Source organism: Carcharhinus amblyrhynchos, chromosome 13 (assembly GCF_965287045.1).
Source record: "Carcharhinus amblyrhynchos chromosome 13, sCarAmb.v2.hapA, whole genome shotgun sequence".
NCBI classification, from domain to species: domain Eukaryota; kingdom Metazoa; phylum Chordata; class Chondrichthyes; order Carcharhiniformes; family Carcharhinidae; genus Carcharhinus; species Carcharhinus amblyrhynchos.
In genome coordinates this window covers 6,290,613-6,318,048 of record NC_137336.1, presented here as the reverse complement: position 1 = coordinate 6,318,048, position 27,436 = coordinate 6,290,613, and the positions used below count along the sequence as shown (strand labels likewise).

At 41.9% G+C, this 27,436-nt stretch overlaps 3 protein-coding genes across 4 annotated transcripts in view; all 3 read left to right on the top strand.

The window, feature by feature from the left end:
• LOC145351669 (protocadherin-10-like) overlaps positions 1–27,436 on the top strand; it is a 207,283-nt gene that overhangs the window by 56,688 nt on the left and 123,159 nt on the right. The window contains exon 1 of one of the 2 annotated variants that reach the window (XM_080201231.1): positions 23,708–26,376. The exons of the other annotated variant lie outside the window; for it this stretch is intronic. Coding sequence (XP_080057357.1) covers positions 23,908–26,376 — 2,469 coding nt within the window. The 5' untranslated portion in view covers positions 23,708–23,907. Of the gene's footprint in view, positions 1–23,707; positions 26,377–27,436 lie in introns of those variants that run through there. 2 annotated transcript variants of the gene reach the window in all.
• On the top strand, positions 1,437–3,962 carry LOC145351612 (protocadherin beta-16-like). The gene has a single exon (XM_080201190.1). The coding sequence runs from the start codon at positions 1,437–1,439 to the stop codon at positions 3,960–3,962; it is 2,526 nt and encodes an 841-aa protein (XP_080057316.1).
• LOC145351416 (protocadherin gamma-B7-like) lies at positions 10,526–13,027 on the top strand. The gene has a single exon (XM_080201020.1). The coding sequence runs from the start codon at positions 10,526–10,528 to the stop codon at positions 13,025–13,027; it is 2,502 nt and encodes an 833-aa protein (XP_080057146.1).

The window sequence follows — 27,436 nt, the reverse complement described above, 5'->3', positions numbered from 1 at the left end:
GCGTTCAGTGATAATGAAGTTAACTTGCCATGCTACATCAACATGGCTGTCTTGATTTACCAGACCATACATCTCTATTTATTTTTCCACTGAAATGTAACAGTTAAAATTGTTATCAGCCGCATTATTATATTGTCAAACTTATTGAGAATGCTTCAGCCAAGGACGTTTAATTAACTGGGAAGGCATTCAATTCTCCGACGATGAGTTGATTTGAATCTTCCTGTGAGTGAGCAGTTACCGTCCTCACCTCCTTTCATAGATGCCAATCAAAAGACTGCAAGATCTGGCCGGGGAAAACGACATGATACATGTAAAGAAATGCCATGAATGACTCAGATTCAGAATTGTGATTTCACATTTCAGCATTTGTCAGTATCAGCTCAGTATATTCTGAAAAAATGTAAGCAGTTTGTTTCTCGGCTGTTGCTTTCACATTAGGAATGTGCAGAATCTATCAATTGCCAGGAAATGCTGCATTGGATTGCACCAACTTGTAACACATATGCGTAATGAACTCCTGTCAAACAAACTGGCCATTAAGTGCTGGGTATCTAGTAGTAAGTAATCCACTGCACAGATGTTTTCCCCATTAATGTTCGTCCTTCGAATTTGAGAGTAGCTCGCAAGGCAATATTAGTTGCCAGGTAAGGCTGTGATCGCTTTCAAACTCTGCAGTCCTCGCAACATTGGCAAGTAAGGACTCATCGGCGAATTCCATTCCTTCTCCTTCTCTATTTCTCAATGGCGGACGTGGTAAAGGAGTCAAGAAAGGAGGACGAACCGCTCCTGCGATTATCGCAAAATATCAAGCAAGCGTGAAAATATTTGCATACCAAATTGAATAGTTGGCCTCGTTCAGCAGATCGTTTCATGAGGATTTGGTCAGAAAATCAGCATATTCAACATAAAGTACATCAATTGGACATACGCAAAGTAATAGTAATTATACTGAAAGCTAATTAAAAGCAAAACGAAGCAAATAATATCAGGAATATCGACCAAAAAACGAATTAAAGTTGCACAACGATAAATGCACAACGCAGTTCCTCCGGTGCTCAGTAGGGGCACTGTTGCTTTAAGATACTAAGCTTTGATTATTGGCCGAGTCTCTTTGTGTCCCTGTCTACCAATGAAATGCAGAGATGTGGCCGGTGATCCAACACCACTCCCCATACACCACATACTGCGCCCCATTGTATCAATGAGCATTCATCTGTCCGTTCTCTATACTCGCATCGGAGAAAGGGAATATAATTCTCAGGGCATTTGTAAATGATCTTGGAAATCGTGACGAAAGAAATCTAAGTCGTAGAGTTGAATTTTCCATTTCTTTTGGATAAACAAGGTAATGAACAAATACGTTCTCAGTCAATATCAAGGCACGGATAAGTCAAAAGAGATTCTATCGGTTATATTGCAATACTTTGAGCAGAATGGCAAACTGGTTAAACAGTCAATTGTCTCAATGGCCTGTTCTTTATTTGATAATAATATGCATTTCGGATTCAGCCTGTTTAAAAATTCGCTACTCTATACCGGAAGAATTGGAGATTGGTGCTTTTGTTGGGAATATTGCTACGGACGTGGGATTAGATGTTAAGCAGCTATCGGAACGCAGATTTCGAATTGAAACTGGAGGCAAAAAACAATATTTAGACGTCAACTTCGACACTGGAGCCCTCATTATTAAAGAAAAAATGGACAAAGAGCAGCTTTGCGAGCACGGCCTCACATGTGTGCTGACATTACAGGCTGTGATTGAGAAACCTTTAAAGCTATATCGTGTAGAACTTGAGATTCTCGATATAAATGACAACTCTCCGGTGTTCAAGACAAGCGAGTTAAGTATTGAAATTCCCGAATTGCTGCCAGCAGGAACGAGCTTCCCGCTGCAGAGCGCGATTGATCCGGACACCGGAACCAACAGTGTCCGCTCCTACCAGTTGAGTTCAAGCGAATATTTCACTTTGAAAGCACAGTCAGAGAGTCAACAAAATTACATCCCTGAGCTGGTATTGGAACGACCGCTCGATCGAGAGCAGCATCCATCTCATCGGTTAACCCTGACGGCATTTGACGGAGGAACTCCTGAGAAATCTGGAACCACCCAGATTAAAATTACTGTGGTTGACGTGAACGACAACGCTCCATCTTGCGAACAGAATATCTATCAAATTACCATTGCCGAAAACATACCCCTAAATACTTTGCTTGTGAAAGTCACTGCGACTGATCAGGACGAAGGTCTAAACGGTGAGATAATGTATGTCTTTAGCGCTCAGACTCCTAAAAACGTGCGTGAAGCGTTTAGCTTGGATTCAATAACAGGAGAAATCAGAGTAACCGGTGTTGTGGACTTTGAAGAAGCAGAAAATTATCAAATTTCTGTCCAAGCTAAGGACAGAGGTACACAATCACTGTCAGTATACTGCAAAGTGTTAATAAGTGTTACTGATGTTAATGATAACTATCCAGAAGTAATGATAACTACTGCAGCAAACTCCATTCCAGAGGGTGCTGCCAAAGATACAGCAGTAGCCCTTTTTCAAGTTACGGATGTTGATTCTGAGAATAAGGGAAGTAATTATTGTCGAATCACCAGAGACATCCCATTTAGTATCCATAGGACTTTTAATAATCACTACACGTTAGTTACTGACGGCGAGTTAGATCGTGAAAAAGAGCCAGAGTACAACATTACAATTGTATGTACGGACACGGGTTCCCCTCCACTCTCGGCCAATAAAACGATCCAAGTTCAAGTCTCCGACATAAATGACAATGCGCCAGGATTTACGCAGCCTTCTTTCACGATGTATGTTATAGAAAATAATGCTATTGGTTATTCAGTTGGTGCTGTGTCAGCATATGATCCCGATTTTAATCAAAATGCTGAATTGTTGTATTCTATTTTGGATGTGCTGATACACAGTTTGCCTGCGACAACTCTCGTCTCCATAAATTCAGCCAGTGGTGAGATATTTGCACAACGCTCGTTTGATTTTGAGCAATTAAAACAATTTCAATTCCATGTGCAAGTGAAGGATTGCGGATCCTCTCCTCTGAGCAATAATGTAACAGTGAATGTAATCATCATGGACCAGAATGACAATGCCCCTGTGATCGTGTCACCTCTGTCAAACAAAGGGTCTGCAGCAGAGGACACAATACCAAGATCTGCAGAGCCAGGTTACTTGGTTACAAAAGTGACAGCCACTGATGCCGATTCCGGATTAAACGGTCAAATTGTTTACCAACTCCGTCAGCCTACGGATGTAAGCTTATTTACTGTGGCTTCAGAAACAGGAGAAATTTGGACGATTCGTCACTTGGGTTATAAAGATTCATTCAGGCAAAAAATCGTAATTTTGGTGAAGGATAATGGAACGCCGTCCCTTTCTTCAACAGTCACCATTAATGTGTCAGTACAGGATGACAACACCGAAAATGCTTCTAATATCAACACTTTGAGGAATGCTGGACCATGGAAATACGATTTAAAATTCTATTTAATGATTATGTTTGGCTCAATATCTTTCTTGCTACTTGTGGCGATTGTAATCCTCGCCATTAAGATGCACAGAGGTAGAAATGAAATGAACGGACACTGTTGCTGTTGGCAGTCCTCTTATTTTTGGAGAAACGATTCACTCCATGGAATCCAAAAGGCTAGTGCGAACATTCAAATTCCACCCAATTACACAGAGGCGCCTGAAAGCGGGGCCCTCCAGCAAACACTTGACTATGGCGATTGCCAAAGCTCTGCTTTGAACGATTTTACCTTTCTGCAGTTACAAGGTGTGACTACGAGCAGGATTGACATCAAGAAAGACTTGTGGCACCCCGCAAAACATGGGGTTTCAGCAAACTCTATAAACAAGGATGCAGCTCAATTTCTGGAGGTGAGTGTTGTTTACGTTGGTGTCAGCACCAAAGCTCTGAGTGTGTATACAATCTGAGAAGGGAAACAGGAAGTGCTGGGAATAATCAATATATTTGCCAATCCAATTGAAGAATAAAACAGAAATTAGTTTTCAGGAAAGTGGCCAATTATGTAAATTGGGATTTCTTAATTATTAAGGTTAGGATTTGCGTTTGTTCTTGGGTTAAGGTAGCAGGTTTTAATGAAGGCAGGAGAAGAAAGGAAAGAACAAACGAGAAATTATCTACTCAGGTGCAAAGCATGAGAGAGTATATGAGAAAATAAAACAGGATAATGCACGGGAAAATAAAAAGGTGGCAATACAACAAGAACAAAAAACACATGCCCCGTGAGGTGCTGTGCAGGGGAAAAACAGAATGAACCGAGATTGTGAAACTCAGTGTTAAGTCCAGAAGTGTGCGCACTGACCAGTGGAGGGATGAGAGGTTACCTCTTGTTCTTACGCTGAGCCTCACTTGTAGAATGCAAAGAGGCCACGGAAAATAAGGTCAGAAGGGGAGTTGAGCGCAGCATTAAAATCACCGGTGCCAAGTCTCCCTGTATCTCAGTTCGCCCGCTGTGAAGTGGCGTTTTGCAAAGTAATTTGCGAAAAGCCACCGGTCTCCCCAAATTTCAGGATACCAAACTGCAATCACGGTTTTGCTCCTGTGACACACTCTCTGTGTGCGTCCTAAATCCAATAACCTTTCTGACAAGTATTGGACCACATAATCTCTCTCGGAGAGCTGCATGGACTGTCTTTCTCCATAAAAGCAGTGCGTTTCTTTGGCTGATACAATAGAATAGCTTTTGAAGCCAAATGGCGTTTGTTGAGTAAAAATATTCGTTTTAATTGGTTTGATGCATTAGTATGTTCAACCAATGGCATTATAAATAAATATTCATCTATTACACCGTCATAACACTAGGTAACCCACTCCTGTAGCGAGAAATTCAGTGATTTCTTCAAATCACGTCTTGCATTTTATTTTTTTTTCTCTCGCTTCACAAACATTGATTGCAGGCAACCAGCCATCAACTTGCACCTAAATCTTATTGTTTATTGAGCTGATCATTCTCTATACCCTAGGTATGACTGCAAAACTACATTCTTCACTCTCTCGTTTCTTTCTCTATGAATTGTATGCCTTGTCTGTATAGCGCACAAAAAACTATACTTTTCGCTGTCTGCTAATACATGTGACAATAATAAAAAGGTAAGTGCTGCCATACAGGATCAACCCATACAATCCATACCTCCAAAGGAGAAGAACACATTGCGCGTTTGCACTTAATATTTTATTCCCTTTTCCCGGTTTAATTCCTTGACATTCTTGGACCATTAAGAGTGAAATTTAACTTTGGTGAAATGCATGAGAATTCCAGCACCACGTAGAAAAGAAAGTCGGCGAGTTTTGAAGTGAATGTGGAAATAAAAATTTCTGAATTTCACAGGGAAACAATTGGATAAATAGGCGACATTAATAATCGAATGCACGATTCCACTAAAGGCAAGGTGCATTTATCTTCAGAAATTTCGTATTTATATCTTTGGAGTATTTATATCTTGGAGAATTCTCCAAGGCGGCCTTCACGACACACGACAGCGCAGAGTCGCTGAACAGAGACTGATAGCCAAGTTCCGCACCCATGAGGACGGTCTCAACAGGGATCTTGGGTTCATGTCGCACTATCTGTAACCCCCGTGACTTGCCTGGGTTTGCAAAACCTCACTTACTGTACTGTCTGGAGACAATACACATCTCTTTAAACTGTGATCAGTGCTCCTTCCATTCACATTATCAGCTACTTCAGGTCTTGAACAGCAGGTTAGGTGTAAGGATTCGCATTCTAATCAGTAATCTCTAAACTGTCTGTGCTTTATATGCTCTGTCTGAGGCCAGAACTCTCCATTCACCTGACGAAGGGGCTAACCCCGAAAGCTTGTGAGTATATTATCAAATAAATAGGTTGGACTAAAACCTGGTGTTGTCAGGCTTTTTACTGTGTTTACGCCAGTCCAACGCCGGCATACCCACATCATGACTTGCAGAACTTGCAGGCTGGCTTTTTGCTTTAGACAAGGGGACCCCTAAATCCCCCCAAAAAGTTTTATGTCGACTTTCTCCATATTAATAATATTCAGCTCCATATTTTCCCGAATAAAGTGTACACTATAACATTATCTTACTTTAATTTCCATCCTCCAAGTATTTGCTCACCCACTCAACCTGCCTAAATGCATTTCTAGGCCACTTGTGTCATCCGCACTGCTTGCATCACCACCTTTTGTGTGTCACCCACAAACATATCAATAATACAAAGCCATTGACCTATGTTATAAATAATCTGACCCCAGCTCTGATCCCTGTGAGACAGCACTAGTTAGATGTTATCATTCTGAAAGTTCCACTATTATCCCAACTCTCTGCCTTCTATTAATTAGCCAATCCTCTACCAAATGCCAATATACTACCCTAATCTCCATGGGCTCATATGTCATTCAGTAGTCTGTTGTGCGATATCTTATAAGAACATAAGAACATAAGAAATAGGAGCAGGAGTAGGCCATCCAGCCCTTCGAGCCTGCCCCGCCATTCAATAAGATCATGGCTGATCTGTCGTGTCTCAGTTCCACATTCCCGCCCTCTCCCCATAACCCTTAGCCTCCTCGCTTATCAAAAACCCATCAACCCGCGTCTTAAAAATATTTAGCGAGGCAGCCTCCACCACCTCAACGGGCAGAGAATTCCAGAGATTCACCACCTTTTGAGTGAAGAAGTTCCTCCTCAACTCCGTTCTAAACCGCCCCCCCCCCCCGCCTTTATCTTGAGGCTGTGCCCCCTAGTCCTACTGTTCTTTCTGAGCGGGAAGAGCCTCTCCACCTCTATCTATCCATCCCATTCATCATCTTATACGTCTCAATGAGATCTCCCCTCATTCTCCTAAACTCTGACGAGTACAAGCCTAGTTTATTCAGCCTCTCCTCATAGCTCAACCCCCTCAACTCTGGTATCAGCCTAGTAAACCTCCTCTGCACTCCCTCCAAGGCCAAAATATCCTTGCGTAAGTACGGCGACACTTTGTGCATCACAGGCCAGTATGCATAATAGAGTTTTCGTGAGCATTACGCTATTAGGAGGAAGGAATCTAAGTTATGAAATTATAGAAGTAGCAATGGGAGGGGTGTGGGGAATGCGGCAATGGAGAAACATTGAACAGAGTTGAGAAGGAGAACTCAGTTGGGAAATGGATCTATTGGTGTTTAAATGCAACCTATTAACTTGCCATCATGCCTTAATGTGGTTTCCTAATTTACCGGGACAGACATTCACATACGTTTATTTTGACAAATTGCTGTTAAAGTTATCATTATACACAAGGTAAAATCTTCACACTTGTTAACTATGTTTTAAGTGCAAATGGGGTGATATTATATTCCATGACTGAGGGCTGGATTTCTGTGTTTTGCAAGTTAGCAAAGCGTTTCCTTTTCCTAGGAGATTTATACAATATGCAGTGGTTTGGCAGGGGTTGCGGTATATTCACTTCTAAATAGCCCACAAGGACGAATAAACTGAAAGGCAATGATTCTGCAGTCGACCTTTGTTATGGGCAACATAGTGGCACTATGGTTTGTATTAGTGCCTCAGCGCCAGGACCGGGTTCGCTTCCCGGCTTGGGTCATTGTCTGTGTGGAGACAGCACATTTTCCCCTTGTCTGTGGGGTTTCCTCCTGGTGCTCTGATTTCCTCCCACAGCCCAACATGCTGGTTTGGTGCATTGCCATGCTAAGTTGTCCTTCAGTGCACGTGAACAGACACCGGAATGCGGCGACTCGGGGATTTCGCAGTAACTTCTTTGCAGTGTTAAACTAAGCCTACTTGTGGCACAAATAAACAAACTTTAGTAAATCTGTGTTATATTTTATGTATCATATATTGTATTGGAATGATGCTATAGGTTCTAGAAGTATTCCAATGATAGTAGGGTAGTGAATGTCACCACATTTAAAAAAAATGTAGGGAGAGAGAAAACGGGGAGTTATAGACCAGTTAGCCTGATATGGGTGGTGGGGAAAATGCTGGAGTCAACTATTGAGGATGTAATCACTGAGTATTTGGAATGCAGTGTCAGGATCAGTTCAAATCAGCATGGATTCAGTAAAGTGAAATCGTGCTCGACAAATCTTCTGGATTTTTTTCATAATGTGACCAATAGAATGGACAAGAGCGAACGAGTGGATGTTGTATTTCTGGACGTTCAAAACACTGTTGACCAGATCCCACAACAGAGATTAATGAGCAAAGTTAAATCTCAGGGTATTGAGGGTAATTAATGTATTGACGTGAATAAAAAACTGGTTGGCAAACGAATAATAAAGAGCGTGAATAAACGGCTTCTTTTCAGAATGGCAGGCAGTGACTAGTGGGGTACCGCACGGTTCAATGCGGGGACCCCAGCTGTTCGCAATATGTGTTAATGATTTGGAGATAGGAAGTGATTGCATTATCTCCAAATTTGCAGAAGACACTAAGCTGAGTTGCAGTGTGTGCTGTGTGGAGGATGCTAAGAGGCTGCAACGTGACTTGGACAGGTAGACTGAGTGGACAAATACCTGACAAATGCAACATAATGTGGATGAATGTGAGGTTATCTGTTGTGGTGGCAAAATAGGAAGGATGATTATTATTTGAATGGTGGCAGATGAGGAAAAGGGGGGAGTGAACAGTGATGTGGGTGTCATGGTGGAACAGTTGGTAGAGGTTGGCATGCAGGTTCAGCAGACGGTGAGGAAATCTAATGGCATGATGGCCTTTATAGCAAGAGAATTTCAGAATAGGAGTATGGATGTCTTGTTGCGTCTATACAGGGCTTTAGTGAGGCCACTCCTTGAGTACTGTGTGCAGTTTTGACCTCCTTGTCTGACGAATAACATTCTTGCTATTTAAGGAGTCCAGCAAAGGTTCACCAGACTGTTCCAGGAATAGCAGGACTGACGTATGAAGAAAGACTAGAATAACTGGCTTGTTCTGGAATTTCGAAGAATAAGAGGGGACCTCACGAGAAACATATAAAATCCTGCTGGGACTGGGCAGTCTGGATGCAGAAAGAATGTTCCCGATGTTGAGTAAGTCCCAGAAGTAGGGCTTACATTCTTAGAATAAGGGGTAAGTCACTCAGAAAAGAGATGAGGGAGAACTTTTTCACTCAGAGATTTGTGAGCCTGTGGATTTCTCTACCACAGGAAGCTGTGAGGGCCAATTCGTTCGCAATGTTCAAGACGGAGCTGGACATGGTCCCTGTAGCTAAAGGGATCAAGGGGGGTAGAGAGAACGTGGGAGTGGGATACTGAAAGTACATGATCAGCCATAATTATATCTAATTGTGGTGCAGGCTCGAAGAGCCGAATGACCTATTTCCCATGTTTCTATGTTTAACCGACCAGTTCCCAGTATCTGTTTTGCGTGTTCTGAACGAGATGGACTGTTTGCTGGTTTTGGTCATTGCACTCAAGGTGATGCACAATGCATCAATTGTCAAAGAATAAATGCTGGAGAGTGAAACCAAGTCACACACAGATAATTAAAACTAATAACCAAGATGAGGCAATCTAACCACCGCCGCTTGGCATTAATTGGTGATATAATTAATGAACTCCCCATGGTCAAAATCCTTATAATACCATTGACCAGTAACACAACAGGACTCACCACATAAATGCAATGGCAGCAAGAGCAAGTCAGGGGCTGGGAATACCGACTTCCGGACTTTCCAAAATCTGTCCATATCAACAGGGCACACGTTAAGAGTGTGATGGGATATTCCTCAATTGCTTGGAGGGGTGCAGCTCCAACAACACTCAAGAAGCTTGACATCATCCAGGACAAAGTAACTCTCTTGATTCACACCACATCCACAAATATCTATTCCGTCTACCGGGTTGTCACAACTTGTAACACACACGCGTAACGAACTCCTGTCACAAGACTGGCCATTTAACTGTCAGTTGTTTAGCAGCAATCTCTTGCACAAAAGCTTTCCCCACTAATATTGGGTTATTGGAATTTGTGTGTTGCAAGCAAGGCAATGTTAGTTGCCCGGTAAAATGAATAGATTGATTGTTAATCGCAAAAATGAAGTAAATAATATCAGGAATATCGAGGAAAATACGAATTAATGTTGCACAACGGAAAATGCACAACGCAATTCCTCCGGAGCTCAGTAGAGGCACTGTTGCTTTAAGATACTGTGATTTGATTATTGGCCGAGTCCCTTTGTATCCCTGTCTACCAATGAAATGCAGAGATGTGGCCGGAGATCCAACACCACTCCCCATACACCACGTACTGCGCCCCGCAGTATTACGAACATTCATCTTTCACGCTCCATACTCGCATCGGAGAACGGGAATATAATTCTCAGGGCATTTATAAATGATTTTGGAAATCGTGACGAAAAGAATCTCAGCGGCAGACATTGAATTTTGCATTTCTTCTGGATAAGCAAGGTAATGAACAAATACGTTCTCAGCCAATATCAAGGCGCGGATAATTCATGAGAGATTCTATCACTTATATTCGCAAAAGTATGTGCAGAATGTCATACTGGATAAAGAGTAAATTGAAACAATGGTCTATTCTTTATCTGATAATAATATACATTGCGGATTCAGTCTGTTCAAAAATTCGCTACTCTATACCGGAAGAATTGGGGGTTGGTGCCTTTGTTGGGAATATTGCTACGGACTTGGGATTAGATGTTAAGCAGCTATCAGGGCGTAGATTTCGAATCGAAACTGGAGGCAAAAAACAATATCTCGAGGTCAACTTCGACACTGGAGCTCTCATTATTAAAGAGAACATTGACAAAGAGCAGCTTTGCGAGCACGGCCTCCCATGTGTGCTGACATTACAGGCTGTGATTGAGAAACCGTTAAAGCTATATCGTGTAGAAATTGAGATTCTCGATATAAATGACAACGCTCCCAAGTTCAAGACAAGCGAGTTAAATATTGAAATCCCAGAGTCGCAGCCAGCAGGAACGAGCTTTCCGCTGCAGAGCGCGATTGACCCGGACGCCGGAACCAACAGTGTTCGCTCCTACCAACTGAGTTCAAGCGAATATTTCACTTTGAAAACGCAGTCAGACAGTGAACAAAATTACGTCCCTGAGCTGGTATTGGAACGACCGCTCGATCGAGAGCAGCGTGCAATTCACCAGTTAACCCTGACGGCATTTGACGGTGGAACGCCGAGTAAATCTGGAACCACCCAGGTTAAAATTACTGTGCTTGATGTGAACGACAATGCACCATCTTGCGAACAAAATATCTATCAAATCACCACAGCCGAAAATGTACCTCTAAATACTTTGCTTGTGAAAGTTACTGCGATTGATCAGGACGAAGGTCTAAACGGTGAGATAATGTATGTTTTTAGCGATCAGACATCTGATAATGTGCGTGAGGTGTTTAGCTTGGATTCAATAACAGGAGAAATCAGAACAGCCGGCGTTTTGGACTTCGAAAAAGCAGACAGTTATCAGATTTCCGTACAAGCTAAGGATAAAGGTACACGTTCACTATCAGTATACTGCAAAGTGTTGATAAAGGTGACTGATGTTAATGATAACCCCCCAGAAATAATGATAACTACTACATCAAACTCTATTCCAGAGGATGCTGCCAAGGATACAGCAGTAGTCCTTTTCCAAGTTACGGATCCAGATTCTGGTAATAAGGGAAGTAGTTATTGTCGAATCACCAGAGACATCCCATTTAGTATCCATAGGCCTTTTAATAATCACTACACGTTAGTTACTGACGGCGAGTTAGACCGTGAAGAAGAGCCAGAGTACAACATTACCATTGTATGTACGGACACGGGCTCCCCTCCACTCTCGGCCAATAAAACGATCCAAGTTCAAGTCTCTGACATAAATGACAATGCGCCACGTTTTACGCAGCCTTCTTTCACCATGTATGTTACAGAAAATAATGCTATTGGTGCTTCAATTGGTGCTGTGTCAGCCTATGATCCCGATTTTAATCAAAATGCTGAATTGTTGTATTCTGTTTTGGATATCCTGATACACGGTTTACCTGCAACCACATTCATCTCAATAAACCCAACCAGTGGTGAGATATTTGCACAACGCTCTTTTGATTTTGAGCAATTAAAACAAATTCAGTTCCATGTACAAGTGAAGGATTGTGGATCCCCTCCTCTGAGCAATAACGTAACAGTGAATGTAATCATCATGGACCAGAATGACAATGCCCCTGTGATCGTGTCACCTCTTTCAAACAAAGGGTCTGCAGCAGAGGACACAATGCCAAGATCTGCGGAGCCAGGTTACTTGGTTACAAAAGTGACAGCGACTGATGCCGATTCCGGATTAAACGGTCAACTTGTTTACCAACTCCGTCAGCCGACTGATGAAAGCTTGTTTACTGTAGCTTCCGAAACAGGAGAAATTTGGGTGATTCGTCACTTAGGTCATAAAGATTCACTCGGGCAAAAGATCGTAATTTTGGTGAAGGACAATGGAACGCCGTCCCTTTCTTCAACAGTCACCATTAATGTGTCAGTACAGAATGACAACACGGAAAACGAATCTAATGTCAGCACATTGGGGAATGCTGGGCCATGGAAATACGATTTGAAATTCTATTTAATAATGATATTTGGCTCAACCTCCTTCATACTACTTGTGGCGATTGCAATCCTCGCCATTAAGGTGCACAGAGGCAGAAATGAAATGAACAGATACTGCTGCTGTTGGCAGTCGTTTTATTTGGCGAGAAACGATTCACTCCATGGAATCCAAAAGGCTAGTGCGAGCATTCAAATTCCACCCAATTATACAGAAGTGCATGAAAGCGGGACCCTCCAGCAAATACTTGACTATGGCGCATGCCAAGGTTCCGCCTTGAGCGATTTTAATTTTTTACAGTTGCAAGATATGGCCTCGACCAGGATTGACATCAAGAAAGACTCGTGGTATCCTGCAGAACATGGGATTTCATCCAACTCTACAAACAAGGATGTAGCTAAATTTCTGGAGGTGAGTGTTGTTTATTGGAAATACTTCGCGTAAGTAATACATTGGTGTCAATACCAAAGCACAGCGTTTATATAAAAACTGGAAGGGAAATAGAGCGTGCTGAAAATTTTCAATATATTTGCCAATCCAATTGGAGAATGAAACAGAAGTTAGTTTTCAGGACAGTAACTCTTCATGCGAACTGGCATTGCTTAGTGATTAGAGTCAGGGTTCGCGTAAGTGCTTGGCTTAGGGTGGCAGGTTTTAATAAAGGTAGGAGAACAAAACAAAGACCAGGCGAGAAGTTATCTAGCCAGGTACAAGGCACGAGAGAGTACATGGAAAAAGAACAGGTTAGTGCAGAGCAAAATCAAGAGATGGCAATAGAACAAGGATTAAAAAACCATGTCCTCTGAGGTATTATGCATGGCAGAAACAGGATGATCCGAGGTTGTGAAACTCATTGTTAAATCCAAAATGTTGTGCAGTGCCCACTAAGGGAATGGGAATTTACTCATTGTGCTTACATTGAGTCTCAATTGAACAACGCAAGAAGCCACGGAAAATAAGATCAGAAGCGGGATGGAGTACAGCATTTAAATCACCTGCGCTCTGTGTCTCAGGTGACTGATTGTGAAGTGGCGTTTTGCAAAGTAATTAGCGAAAAAAATCACAGGCCGCCCAAAGTTCAGGATACCACAGTATTAGAGACATGTAAGATAATGAAGGGGATCGATACGGTAGATGTAGAGAGATTCTTCCCGCTTAGAAAGGATAGCAGAACTAGAGGGCACAGCCTCAAAATGAGGGGGAGCGGGCAGTTTAGGTCGGAGTTGAGGAGGAACTTCGTCACTCAAAGGGTGGTGAGTCTCTGGAATTCTCTGCCCATTGAAGTGGTGGAGGCTACCTCGCTGAATATATTTAAGTCACGGATAGATAGGTTTCTGATAGACAAGGGAATTAAGGGTTATGGGGAGAAAGCAGGAAAGTGGAACAGATCCACTTCAGATCAGCCATGATCTTGTTGAATGGTGGAGCAGGCTCGAAGGGCTATATGGCCTATTCTTGCTCCTATTTCTTATGTTCTTATGTCCTTACGTAACACACTGCAATTAATGATTGCATCATAAACTGAAGAAGTACAACTAAATCGCTATTGGGTCAGTGCAAAGATGTGTGGTTTAGGGTGATTGGCCATGCTAAATTGACCCCAGTGTCAGGGGGATTCGAAGGTAAATATGTGAGGTTATGGGAATATGGCCTGACTCGGGTTATAGTCAGTGCAGACTCGATGGGCCGAATGGCTTCCCTTTGCACGATAGGGTTTCGAGGATTCTGGGATTCTAGAAAAGCATGGTTGTGGATTTCGAGTCACTCTGGAGAGGAATTAAAATTTTAGACTTTGCATCTCCTGCGCATGCCCCGGAAACTGATACAGGAATGCACTTGAATCTGCAACTGAACTAGAAATCCAAACAGTTCTGAAAGTAATTGGGACAACTTGAGGGCACATCATATCCAGAGATCGAGGGCAAAGATCTGGGAACTCGGATTCAAATCCCACCATGGCGGATGGTGAAATTTGCAGTCAATAAGTATCTGGAACTAACTGTCAAATGATGACCCCATTTGCTTTCGTAGCTGACTGTTCCTTTGTCAGTTCTCTGTCAGTAGATTGCCATAAAAATCCTTTGGTTCACTGATGGCTTTTAGGGAAAGAAGTCGGCCGCTAGTCTGGCCTACATAGACATGAACGTCATGGGCACAGTTCCAAAATTTGCAGGCTGCATAAAGATTGGCCAAGTAGTGGATAGTGTAGAGGATAGCTATAACCTCCAAGCTGATGTCAGTGGGTTAGTCGAATGGAAGGTCGAATGACAGATGGAGTTTAACCTCGAGAAGTGTGAGATAATGCATTCAAGGAGGTCAAACAATTACTGTGAATATACAATTAAAACAACCCGAAAGGTATAAATGAAGTGAGAGATCTTGTATGCAGGAACACAAAGGCAGCAGTTCAAGCAGATTAGTTTGTAAAGAAGGCATATGGAATGCTCTAGTTCATTGGCAGCGGTATAAAATATGAAAGTAAGGATATAATGTTGAAAAAAAAGACTACATAAAACATTAGTGAGTCCACAACTGCAGCATCGTGCGCAAAATACGTTATTATCCAGATGGGTTTGCAGGAAAATCATTGATAGTGCCATGGCCACGATCACTGAAATTACCTTTAAAAAAAATGACATCAATGCCACAGTGGTATTTGAATCCATGCACAGAGGGTTCAATAGTCCACGACATTATCACTGCATCATCTTCTCTATACTGTGGGAAAAGAAAAGACGCAAAGAAGTTAGTCTGAATGTGATGGAGGAGAGGAACATGAGCAGTAAGGTTGCAATGATTAAATAATGGGAGTGGATGCCAAGAACAAAAAGTGGAGACTTCAGAAGTATAATTAAGAACTTAAAAGTATTTAACACTGTAGTGGAATTTCATAGAATCATAGCATCCCTACAGTGGAGAAGGTGACTAATCAACCCATCGAGTCTGCATAATCCACCCAGGCACTATTCCCATAACCCCACATATTTACCATGCTAGTCCCACTAAGGGGCAAGTTACTATGGCCAATCAGCCTAACTCACACATCACACATCTTGGAATGTGGGAGGAAACTGGAGCACCCGGAGGAAACCCAGACAGACATGGGAAAATATGCAAACTCCGCACAGGGAGCACACGAGACTGGAATTCAACCTGGGTTACTGGCGCAGTGAGGCAGCAGTGCTAACCACTGTGCCACTGTGCCGTGTAAAAAAACAACCACGCCACACGCCCAAGCCCACTACCCACTTACTACCATCATCACCGCCCCCGTAATGACCTGCGAATTGTGCGTCGTTATAAATGCCACTGTTGACAAGTATTTAACAACAGCTGAGACATCTTGTTTGGGGATTTTAACTTTCATATAGATTCTGTCAAACGGACCGTTTCATGTCAGGAATGAGGTACTTTTTGTGTGGGTATAGCAAAGTTTTCTAACATGTCGGAAAGCTAAGTGGAGATACGGCATTCTACTTTTAGTAGCGGACTGCATTTGGATAACAGATGGTGTATGAAATTGTGCTGCATTACAATAATAATATGACCAAGTTAAATGCTAGGCTTCAATGGAAGAAAGTTGGGCAAGTGACAAAGATTTCAAATGTAACTAAATCTGGCGCAGGTGTTATAAGAAAAAATACTTTTCGCAGTCGACCGAGCAAATCTATTAAGGGATAAAACAACGGAAACAGTGGGAGATCTTCAAAAAGGTCAGTACTGGCACACAGAATCAACCCATACATCCAAAGGAGAAGAGAACTCTGCGCATTTGCACTTAATATTTTACTTCCTTTTCCCGGTTTAATTACTTGATATATTTGGACCATTAATAGTGAAATTTGGCTTCAGTGAAATACATGACAATGCAGGCTCCGCCGTAAAGAAAGTCGACTACTTTTGAAGTGAATATGGAAATCAAAGTTTCTGAATTTCACAGAGAAGCAAAATAGATAAATAGGTGGCATTGCTAATTGAATGCACGATTCCACTGGAGGCAAGGTACATTTAGCTTGAGAAGTTTCGTATTTGTATCTTTGGAGTGACATAGACATAATATATTGAAATGATTTGAAATGTCAGAGGCTGCATGAGGATATGTGCATAGCAGACATGGATAAGATACCATCCTGGCAAATTCTAACATGCAGCAAAATATGTTGGTGGAAGTCTGAAGTTTCTTTGTAAGAATTGTTATCAATTGGCTTGATTTTTGATTTGATTTGATTTATTACTATCACATGCATTAGCAGTCAGTGAAAAGTATTGTTTCTTGCGCACTATCCAGACAAACCATACAGTTCATAGGGAAAGAAACGAAAGATTGAAGAATGTAGTGTTGCACTCATGGCTTGGGTGTAGAGAAAGATCAGCTCAATAAGCAAGGGCATTTATATGCAATCAACGCTTATTGAGTGAGAAGTAAAAATATGCAAGACGTGATTTGAAAACAAAACACTGAATTTATCTCCACATTATTGGGTTACCTGGTGTTATGCTGGTGTAATAGGTGAATATTTATTTATATGTCATCGTTTGAACATACATAAGCATCAAACCAATTGATACAAACCCTTTTACTCAAGAAACGCCATTGGACGTCAAAAGCTATTCTTTTGAATCAGCAAAAGATACACGCTGCTTTTATGGAGAAAGAGAGTCCATACAGCTCTCTGACAGAGATTACGGGATCCAGTTGTTGGCAGAAAAGTTACTGGATTGTGAGACATACAAGGTGTGTCACAGAGAAAAAAGCTGGACTTTTTTTCTGAAGCTACTGTCATCAAATCTGAGCTCCTTACGTTTAGAAAAATCCACTCGCATACCGCACTGATGCAAACATTTCAAGAAGAATTCCGAAACAACATCGTTGTCTCCAGCGATAAAGACCAAATCAGCTGCGGCAAAAGCTGGACCTTCCGCTGTCAAAAGTCCCTGTACCACTTAATTTTTATTTGCCTCCCGGTTACTTGGCCAAGTTTTCTCTTTAAGGAAACGTGATTTTTTGCTTTTCGCATGCTTTGTTGAAGCGGTGGTGGATTGGGGATGGCCGGGGGGCCGGAGAGGGGTGGGGTTGTTGGTGAGGCGGGGATGTTGCATGGTGTGCTTCTTATCTTTTTCGAACGTGGGTATTTGAATATGAACCGTTTGAGCATTTTGCTTTCTTTTGTTGAACTGAGTGAGCTTCACCAACAAATCTCACTTGTTAACTTAAGGAAACCGGCTGAATTATTAGTTGCACAGAAATGTATACAGTTAACCATATAATATTGGTATTCTTAAAAGCTGAAGTATTTCGGCTTATGCTCAATTGGACACTTTGCAAGAATATCAATACAATTTGCAACAAGAATTTATACTTTATGGGAAAGAATGCTGAATTTTTGGCAACGCCTCCAAGCCATACGGTATTCTCTGCTCATTATTTCTGTTCCTTTATAATTGTATTTTTGGAAAGTATCCACTGGGGTGCAAGGTAAAAAACTTGGACTTGTCTCCTTTCAGAAATACATAATACTGGCAATATCATCTAAATTCAATATTAAAACGAAGTCAGGAATGGGACAAGGAGAAGAGTTCGCTCAGCCCTGTCAAACCAGTCGTAACATTAGACTCATTCCCCTAAGCGATCACCACAGCCTTCCTTGTGTCGCCATCATCTGAATGTCTGATTGCCATTTGAAAGTCATGAGGAATCTGACTTCTTTCTGGTATGATCAAAGCATAAAACTAGGAAAATGCTCGGTTTTGAAGCTTTCATGTGCATCCAAGAAGTGTGCATAAAACGATTATTCAGCTGCATAAGACCATGTGATGCAGAAGCTGAAGTAGGTCAAGGGGCCCATTGACCCGGCTCCGCCATTTAATGCGATCAGGATTGATCTTATATGATAACCCTTAATACCACTTTCCCATCTTACCTCTTAATTCTTGATACGTTACTGATTTTAAAAATCTGTCCACCTCTGAATTGAACATGGTTAACAAATCAGATTCTACAGTTCTCTGCAGTAAAAAATCCGCAGATTCGCGAACCACTCAGGGAATAAATTCTCCCTCATACCTGACTTGAGTGACACCATACTCTGAGATTTTGCTCCCTTTTCCAAGTGGCTCCCAAAAGGGAAAACAGCTTGTCTCAATCTACCAAGTCAAGCTCCCTGAGAATCCTGCATGACTCGATAAATTCACCAGTCATCCTTCAAAACGCCGATGAGGGCAGGCACGTCCGACTCAATCTCATCTCATCAGAAAATCCATCCATACCGGGATTAACCTCGTGAACGTTTTCTAGACTGTCTGTAATGCTAATATATCTTTCCTTAGTTAAGGGGAACAAAACTGTTCACAGTATTCCTGGTGTGAACTAATTAGTGCCTTGTATATTTTTTACCAATGCTCCCCTATTTTTTTTTTACCACATTCCCTTGAAACAGAGACCAACGTTCTATTTGTCTTCCTTGTTACCTGCAGAACTTGCAGGCTCGCTTTTTGATTCATACAGGAGCACCCTTACATCGCTCGCTACTGCAGTTTTTTTTAATCCATTTTAATAATATTCAGCTCCATACTTTCTCAAACAAAGTGCACAATATCACATTATCTTACATTAACTTCCATTCCCCAAGTATTTGTTCACCCATTGAACCTGTCTAAATACTTATCCAAGCCCCTTGTGCCATCCGAAACACTTGCATTCCCATCTGTTATGTGTTATCCAAAAATGTGTCAATAGTACAAAACCATTGATTTTTTAATAATCAATAATTGTAACCCGAGCTCTGATCAACATGAGACAGTACTGGTTAGAGGTTATATCCGGAATGATCCTCATTGTCCCAACTCTCTGTCTTCTATTAATTATGATGTGGATGTGCCGGCGTTGGACTGGGGTAAGCACAGTAAAAAGTCTGACAACACCAGGTTTTAGTCCAACCGATTTATTTGATAGTAAACGCACAAGCTTTCGAGGTTTACCTCTTCGTCAGGTGAATGGAGAGTGCTGGCCTCAGACAGAGCATATAAAGCACAGACAGTTCAGAGATTACTGATTAGAATGCGAATCTTTACACCTAACCTGCTGTTCAAGTCCTAAAGTGGCCGACAATGTGAGTGGAAGGAGCACTGATCACAGGTTAAAGAGATGTGTATTGTCTCCAGACAGCACAGTGAGTGAGGTTTTGCAAACCCAGGCAAGTGACGGGGGTTACAGATAGTGTGACATGAACCCAAGATCCCTGTTGAGACCGTCCTCATGTGTGCGGAACTTGGCTATCAGTCTCTGCTCAGACACATGACAGCGCAGAGTCGCTGAGCAGAGACCTGTGATCAGTGCTCCTTCCACTCACATTGTCGGCCACATTAGGACTTGAACAGCAGATTAGGTGTAAAGATTCGCATTCTAATCAATAATCTCTAAACTGTCTGCGCTTTATATGCTCTGTCTGAGGCCAGCACTCTCCATTCACCTGACGAAGAGGGAAACCTCGAAAGCTTATTCTATTAATGAGCCAATTCTCTAACAAATGCCAATATACTACCCTAAACTCCATGGGCTCATATGTCATTCAGTAGTCTGTTGTGAGATATCTTATGCAACACTTTACGCACCACAGGCCAATACGCATAACAGAATTTTCGTGAGCATTGCGCTATTAGGAGGAAGGAATCTAAGTTATGCAATTGTAGAAATAGCAATGGGAGGGGTGTGGGGAATGCGGCAATGGAGAAACATTGAACAGACTTGTTCAATTGAGAAGGAGGCCTCAGTTGGGAAATGGATCTATTGGTCTTCCAATGCAATCTATTAACTTTCCATCATGCCTTAACATAGTTTCTTAATTTACTGGGAAAGATATTGAGATATGTTTAGTCTGGCAATTTGCTATTAAAGTTATCATTATACACAAGGTAAAATTCTCACACTTGTTAGCTATGTTTTAAGTGCAAACAGGGAGATATCATATTCCATGACTGAGAGCTGGATTTCTCTATTTTGCAAGTTAGCAAAGCGTTTCCTTTGCTGAGGAGATTTAAACGAAGGGCAATAGTTTGGCACAGGACGCGACATATCCACTCTGAAATAGCCCAGAAGACCGAAAAAAACAGTGAACGGTAATGATTCTGCAGTCCACCGTTTTTTTATGGGTAGCACAGTGGCACTATGGTTTGTACTGCTGCCTCAGCGCCAGGGGCTGTGTTCGCTTCCGACTTGGGTCATGTCTGTGTGGAGACAATACATTTTCCCCGTGTCTGTGAGGGTTTCCTCCTGGTGCTCTGATTTCCTCCCACAGCCCAACATGCTGGTTTGGTGCATTGCCATGCTAAGTTGTCCTTCAGCGTGCGTGAACAGGCACCGGAGTGCAGCGACTCGTGATTTCGCAGTAACTTCATTGTAATGTTAAACGAAGCCTACTTGTGGCACAAATAAACCAACTTTAGTAAATCTGTATTATATTTTATATATCATATCATGTATTATGTTGGAATGATTCTGTAGATTCTGGAAGTGTTCCAATGGATTGTAGGGTAGCGAATGTCACCCCACTTGTTATAAAATGTAGGGAGAGAGAAAACGGAGAGTTATAAACCAGTTAGCCTGATATTGGTAGTGGGGAAAATGGTGGAGTCCATTATTAAGGATGTAATTACTGAGTATTTGGAATGCAGTGACATGATTAGTTCAAGTCAGCGTGTATTCAGTAATGTGAAATTGTGCTTGATAAATCTTCTAGAATTTTTTTTGAGAATGTGACTAATAGGATGGACAAGAGCGAACGAGTGTATGTTGTGTTTCTGGACTTTCAAAAGACTGTTGACCAGATCCCATATAAGAGACTAATGAGCAAAGTTAAAGCTCGGGATATTGAGTGTAATTAATGTATTGACGTGAGTAGAGAACTGGTTGGCAAACAGGTAACAAAGAGCGTGAATAAATGACCCCTTTTCATAGTGGTAGGTAGTGACTAGTGAACCGCACGGTTCAATGTTGGGAGCTCAGCTATTTGCAACATATATTAATGATTTGGATGAAAGAATTGAATGCATTATCTCCAAATTTGCAGAAGACGCTAAACTGTGTTGCACTGTGTGCTATGAGGAAGATGCTTAAGAGGCTGCAGGTTGATTTGGACAGGCTGACCAAGTAGACAAATACTTAACAAATGCAACATAATGTGGATGAATGTGATGATATCCATTTGGGTGGCAAAATAGAAATGATGATTATTATCTGATTGGGGGCAGATGAGGAAAAGAGGGAATGAAACATGATGTGGGTGTCATGGTGGAACAGTTGGTGAAGGTTAGCATGCAGGCTCAGCGGGCGGTGAGGAAAGCTAAGGACATGCTGGCCATGTCTTATTGCATCACCCTTAGTGAGGTTTGAGTATTGTGTGCGGTTTTGCTCTCCTAATCTGACGAAGGACATTTAGGGGTCCAACAAAGGTTCACCAGACTGATTCCAGGAATAGTAGGACTGACATACGAATATGACATAACTGGGCTTGTACTCACTGGAATTTTGAAAAATGAGGGGAGATCTCACGAGAAACATATAACATCCTGATGGTACTGGACAGTCTCGAGGCAGGAAGAATGTTTTCTGTGGAGGGTAAATCCAGAACGAGGGACCACAGACTAAAAATAAGGGGTAAGCCACTCAGAAATGAGATGATGAAGAACTTCTTCACTCAGTGATTTGTGAACCTGTGGATTTTTCTACCACAAGAAGTTGCTGAGGCCAGTTCGTTGGAGTAAATATCAAAACCAACTCCGATCAAGACAGAGCTGGAGGTGGTTCCTGTGGCTAAAGGGATCAAGTGGACAGAGAAAAAATGGGAGTGGGATACTGAAAGCACATGATCAGCCATAATCACATTGAATGGTGGTACAGGATGAAGGGCCGAATGGCCTAATCCTGCACTTATTTCCTATGGTTCTATGTTTAATCGACCACTTCCCAGTATCTGTTTTGCGTATTCTGAACGAGGTTGACTGTATGTTGATTTTGATCATTGCATTCAAGGTGATGCACAATTGTCAAAGAATGAATACTGGACTGTGAAAACAAATTGCACATAGATGATTGAGATTAAAACCAAGAGGACAAATCTTACGTTAGCATTGAACAGGAACACAACTAGAGTCGCCACATAAATACAGTGGGAACAAGAGCAAGTCAGAGGCTAGGAATGTTGTGGTGAAGAACTCACTTTCTTACTGTCCAAAGCCTGTTCATATCATCAGGGCACAAATTAAGAGTGTGATGGAATACTCTCCAGTTGTTTGGATGTTTGAAGCTTCACCAACACTCGAGAAGCTTGACATCATCCAGGAAAGAAAAAGCCCGCTTGATCTGCATCACATCCACAAATATCCACTCCCTCTACCGGGTTGTCACAACTTGTAACACACATGCGTAACGTATTCCTGTCACAAAACTGGCCATTTGACTATTGGTTGTTTCGCAGCAACCCAATGCACAAAGGCTTTCCCCATTAATATTAGTCATTCGAATTTGTGTGTAGCAAGCAAGGCAATATTATTTGCCCGGCAAACTTTGCTGTTTGCAACATTTACAGGTAAGGGCTCATCAGAAAAATAACATCCCGTCTCACTCTCTATTTCTCAATGGAGGACGTGGTAAAGGAGCTGGGATAGGAGGATGAACCATTCATGCGATCGGCGCAAAATATTAAGAAAGGATAAAAATGTTTGCCACACCAAGTCAAATAGTGGACTTCGTTAAGCAGTTCGTTTCATGATGGTGTGATCAGAAAATCAGTATATTGAACAAAAAGTACATTGATTAGTCACACGCGAAATAATAGAAATTAGATTGAATGTTAATCACAAAAATGAGGTAAATAATATCAGGAATATCGAGCAAAAAACGAATTAATGTTGCACAACGATAAATGCACAATGCAATTCCTCCGGTGCTCAGTAGAGGCACTGTTGCTTTAAGATACTGTGCTTTGATTATTGGCCGAGTTTCTTTGTGTCCCTGTCTACCAATGAGATGCAGAGATGTGGCAGGAGATCCAACACCACTCCCCATACACCATATACTGTGCCACATTGTAGCAACGAGCATTCATCTTTCCGCGCTCTATACTCGCATCAGAGAAAGGGAATATAATTCTCGGGACACTTGTAAATGATCTTGGAAATCGTGACGAAAAAAATCTAAACGGTAGACATTGAATTTCGCATTTCTTTTGGATAAGCAAGGTAATGAATAAATACGCTCTCAATCAGTATTAAGGCACGGACAAGTCTTAAGAGACTCTATCGGTAATATTCGCAATACTTTGAGAAGAATGGCATGCTGGTTAAACAGTCAATTGCCTCAATGGCCTGCTCTTTATCTGATAATACTATGCATTTCGGATTCATTTTGTTTAAAAATTCGCTACTCAGTTCCGGAAGAAATGGAGGTTGGTGCATTTGTTGGGAATGTTGCTACGGACCTGGGATTAGATGTTAAGCAGCTATCGGAGCGCAGATTTCGAATTGAAACTGGAGGCAAAAAACAATATTTAGAGGTCAACTTCGACACTGGAGCTCTTACTATTAAGGAAAAAATGGACAAAGAACAGCTTTGCGAGCACGGCCTCACATGTGTGCTAATCCTACAGGCTGTGATTGAAAAACCTTTAAAGCTATATCGTGTAGAAATTGAGATCCTGGATATAAATGACAACGCTCCAAAGTTCAAGACAAGCGAGTTAAATATTGAAATCCCAGAATTGCTGCCAGCAGGAACGAGCTTCCCGCTGCAGAGAGCGATGGACCCGGACGCCGGAACCAACAGTGTTCGCTCCTACCAACTGAGTTCAAGCGAATATTTCACTTTGAAAACACAGTCAGAGAGTAAACAAAATTACGTCCCTGAGCTGGTATTGGAACGACCGCTCGATCGAGAGCAGCGTGCAATTCACCAGTTAACCCTGACGGCATTTGACGGTGGAACGCCGGAGAAATCTGGAACGACCCAGATTAAAATTACTGTGCTTGACGTGAACGACAACGCTCCATCATGCGAACAGAATATCTATCAAATCACCACGGCCGAAAATGTACCTCTAAATACTTTGCTTGTGAAAGTCACTGCGATTGATCAGGACGAAGGTCTAAACGGTGAGACAATGTATATCTTTAGCGATCAGACACCTGATAATGTGCGTGAGGTGTTTAGCTTGGATTCAATAACAGGAGAAATCAGAACAGCCGGTGTTGTGGACTTCGAAGAAGCAGACAGTTATCAGATTTCCGTACAAGCTAAGGATAAAGGTACACGTTCACTATCAGTATACTGCGAAGTGTTGATAAAGGTGACTGATGTTAATGATAACCCTCCAGAAATAATGATAACTACTACATCAAACTCTATTCCAGAGGATGCTGCCAAGGATACAACAGTAGTCCTTTTCCAAGTTACGGATCCAGATTCTGGTAATAAGGGAAATAGTTATTGTCGAATCACCAGAGACATCCCATTTAGCATCCATAAGCCTTTTAATAACCACTACACGTTAGTTACTAACGGCGGGTTAGACCGTGAAGAAGAGCCAGAGTACAACATCACCATTATATGTATGGATACTGGCTCCCCTCCCCTCTCGGCCAATAAAACGATCCAAGTTCAAGTCTCTGACATAAATGACAATGCGCCACGTTTTACGCAGCCTTCTTTCACCATGTATGTTACAGAAAATAATGCTATTGGTGCTTCAATTGGTGCTGTGTCAGCCTATGATCCCGATTTTAATCAAAATGCTGAATTGTTGTATTCTATTTTGGATATCCTGGTACACGGTTTACCTGCAACCACATTCATCTCAATAGAATCAGCCAGTGGTGAGATATTTGCACAACGCTCTTTTGATTTTGAGCAATTAAAACAATTTCAGTTCCATGTACAAGTGAAGGATTGTGGATCCCCTCCTCTGAGCAATAACGTAACAGTGAATGTAATCATCATGGACCAGAATGACAATGCCCCTGTGATCATGTCACCTCTGTCAAATAAAGGGTCTGCAGCAGAGGACACAATACCAAGATCTGCAGAGCCAGGTTACTTGCTTACAAAAGTGACAGCCACTGATGCCGATTCCGGATTAAACGGTCAACTTGTTTACCAACTCCGTCAGCCGACTGATGAAAGCTTGTTTACTGTAGCTTCCGAAACAGGAGAAATTTGGACGATTCGTCACTTAAGTCGTAAGGATTCACTCAGGCAAAAGATGGTAATTTTGGTGAAAGATAATGGAACGCCGTCCCTTTCTTCAACAGTCACCATCAATGTGTCAGTACAGGATGACAACACCGAAAATGAATCTACTGTCGGCACATTGAGGAATGTTGGACCATGGAAATACGATTTGAAATTCTATTTAATGATGATATTTGGCTCAACCTCCTTCATGCTATTTGTGGCGATTGTAATCCTCGCCATTAAGGTGCACAGAGGTAGAAATGAAATTAACAGATACTGTTGCTGTTGGCAGTCCTCTTATTTTTCAAGAAACGATTCACTCCATGGAATCCAAAAGGCTAGCGCGAGCATTCAGATTCCATCCAATTACACAGAGGTGCATGAAAGCAGGGGCCACCAGCAAACACTTGACTATGACGCATGCCAAAGTTCTGCCTTGAACGATTTTACCTTTCTACAATTTCAAGGTGTGGCCGCGACCAGGATTGACATCAAGAAAGACACGCAGCACCCCGCAGAACATGGGATTTCAGCAAACCTTACAAACTCGGATGCAAGTAAATTTCTGGAGGTGAGTGTTGTTTATGGGAAATATTTAAGTTCGCGTAGGTCATACATTGGTGTCAATACCAAAACACTGCGTTTTTATAAAATGTGGAAGGAAAACAGGAAGTGCTGGGAATAATCAACACATTTGCCAAATTAATTGTAAAATTGAACAAAATTTGGCTTTCAGAGCAGTGGCCCTTCATGTGACTGGGACTGCTTTATGATTTGGGTTAGGGTTCGCGATAGTGTTTGGGTTAGGGTAGCAGGTTTTAATGAAGGCAGGGGAAGGAAGGAAAGAACAAACGAGAAGTTGCCTGGTCAGATTCAACGCACGAGAGAATATCTGAATGAAAAATCAGAATAGTGCAAGGCAAAATAAAGAGATGGCAATAGAACAAGTTCAAAAAAGCACATGTCCCCTGCGATGTTGTGCAGGGCAGAAATAGGATGATCCGAGACTGTGAAACTCAGTGTTACGTCCAAAATGTTGTGCCGGGCCCACTAAAGGGATGATAATTTACTCATCGTGCTTATGTTGAGCCTCAGCTGAACAATGCAAGAGGCCACAGAAAATAAGGTCAGAAGTTGGGTGGAATACAGTATTAAAATCATCGATGCCTTGTGTCTTTTGGTCCCCTTATTTGCGAAAGGATACATTGGCCTCAGAGGGAGTACAGAGAAGGTTCACCAGGCTGATACCGGAGATGAGGGGGTTAGCTTATGGGGAGAGATTGAATAGACTGGGCCTGTACTCGTTAGAGTTTAGAAGGCTGAAGGGGGATCTTATAGAGACTTACAAGATAATGAAGGGGCTAGATAGGGTAGAGATAGAGAGATTCTTTCCGCTTAGAAAGGAAAACAGAACTAGACGGCACAGCCTCAAAATAAGGAGGGGGACGGGGCAGTTTACAATGGAGTTGAGGAGGAACTTCTTCACTCAATGGGTGGTGAATCTCTGGAATTCTCTGCCCATTGAAGTGGTGGAGGCTACCTCGTTGAATATATTTAAGTCACTGGTAGATAGATATCTGATAGACAAGGGAATTAAGGGTTAATGGAGAAAACGGGAAAGTGGAACTGAT

Excerpts from the sequence above, each read along its gene's own strand:
- LOC145351612 (XM_080201190.1), top strand. The coding sequence starts at position 1,437 with ATGGCAAACTGGTTAAACAGTCAATTGTCTCAATGGCCTGTTCTTTAT.
- LOC145351416 (XM_080201020.1), top strand. The coding sequence starts at position 10,526 with ATGTCATACTGGATAAAGAGTAAATTGAAACAATGGTCTATTCTTTAT.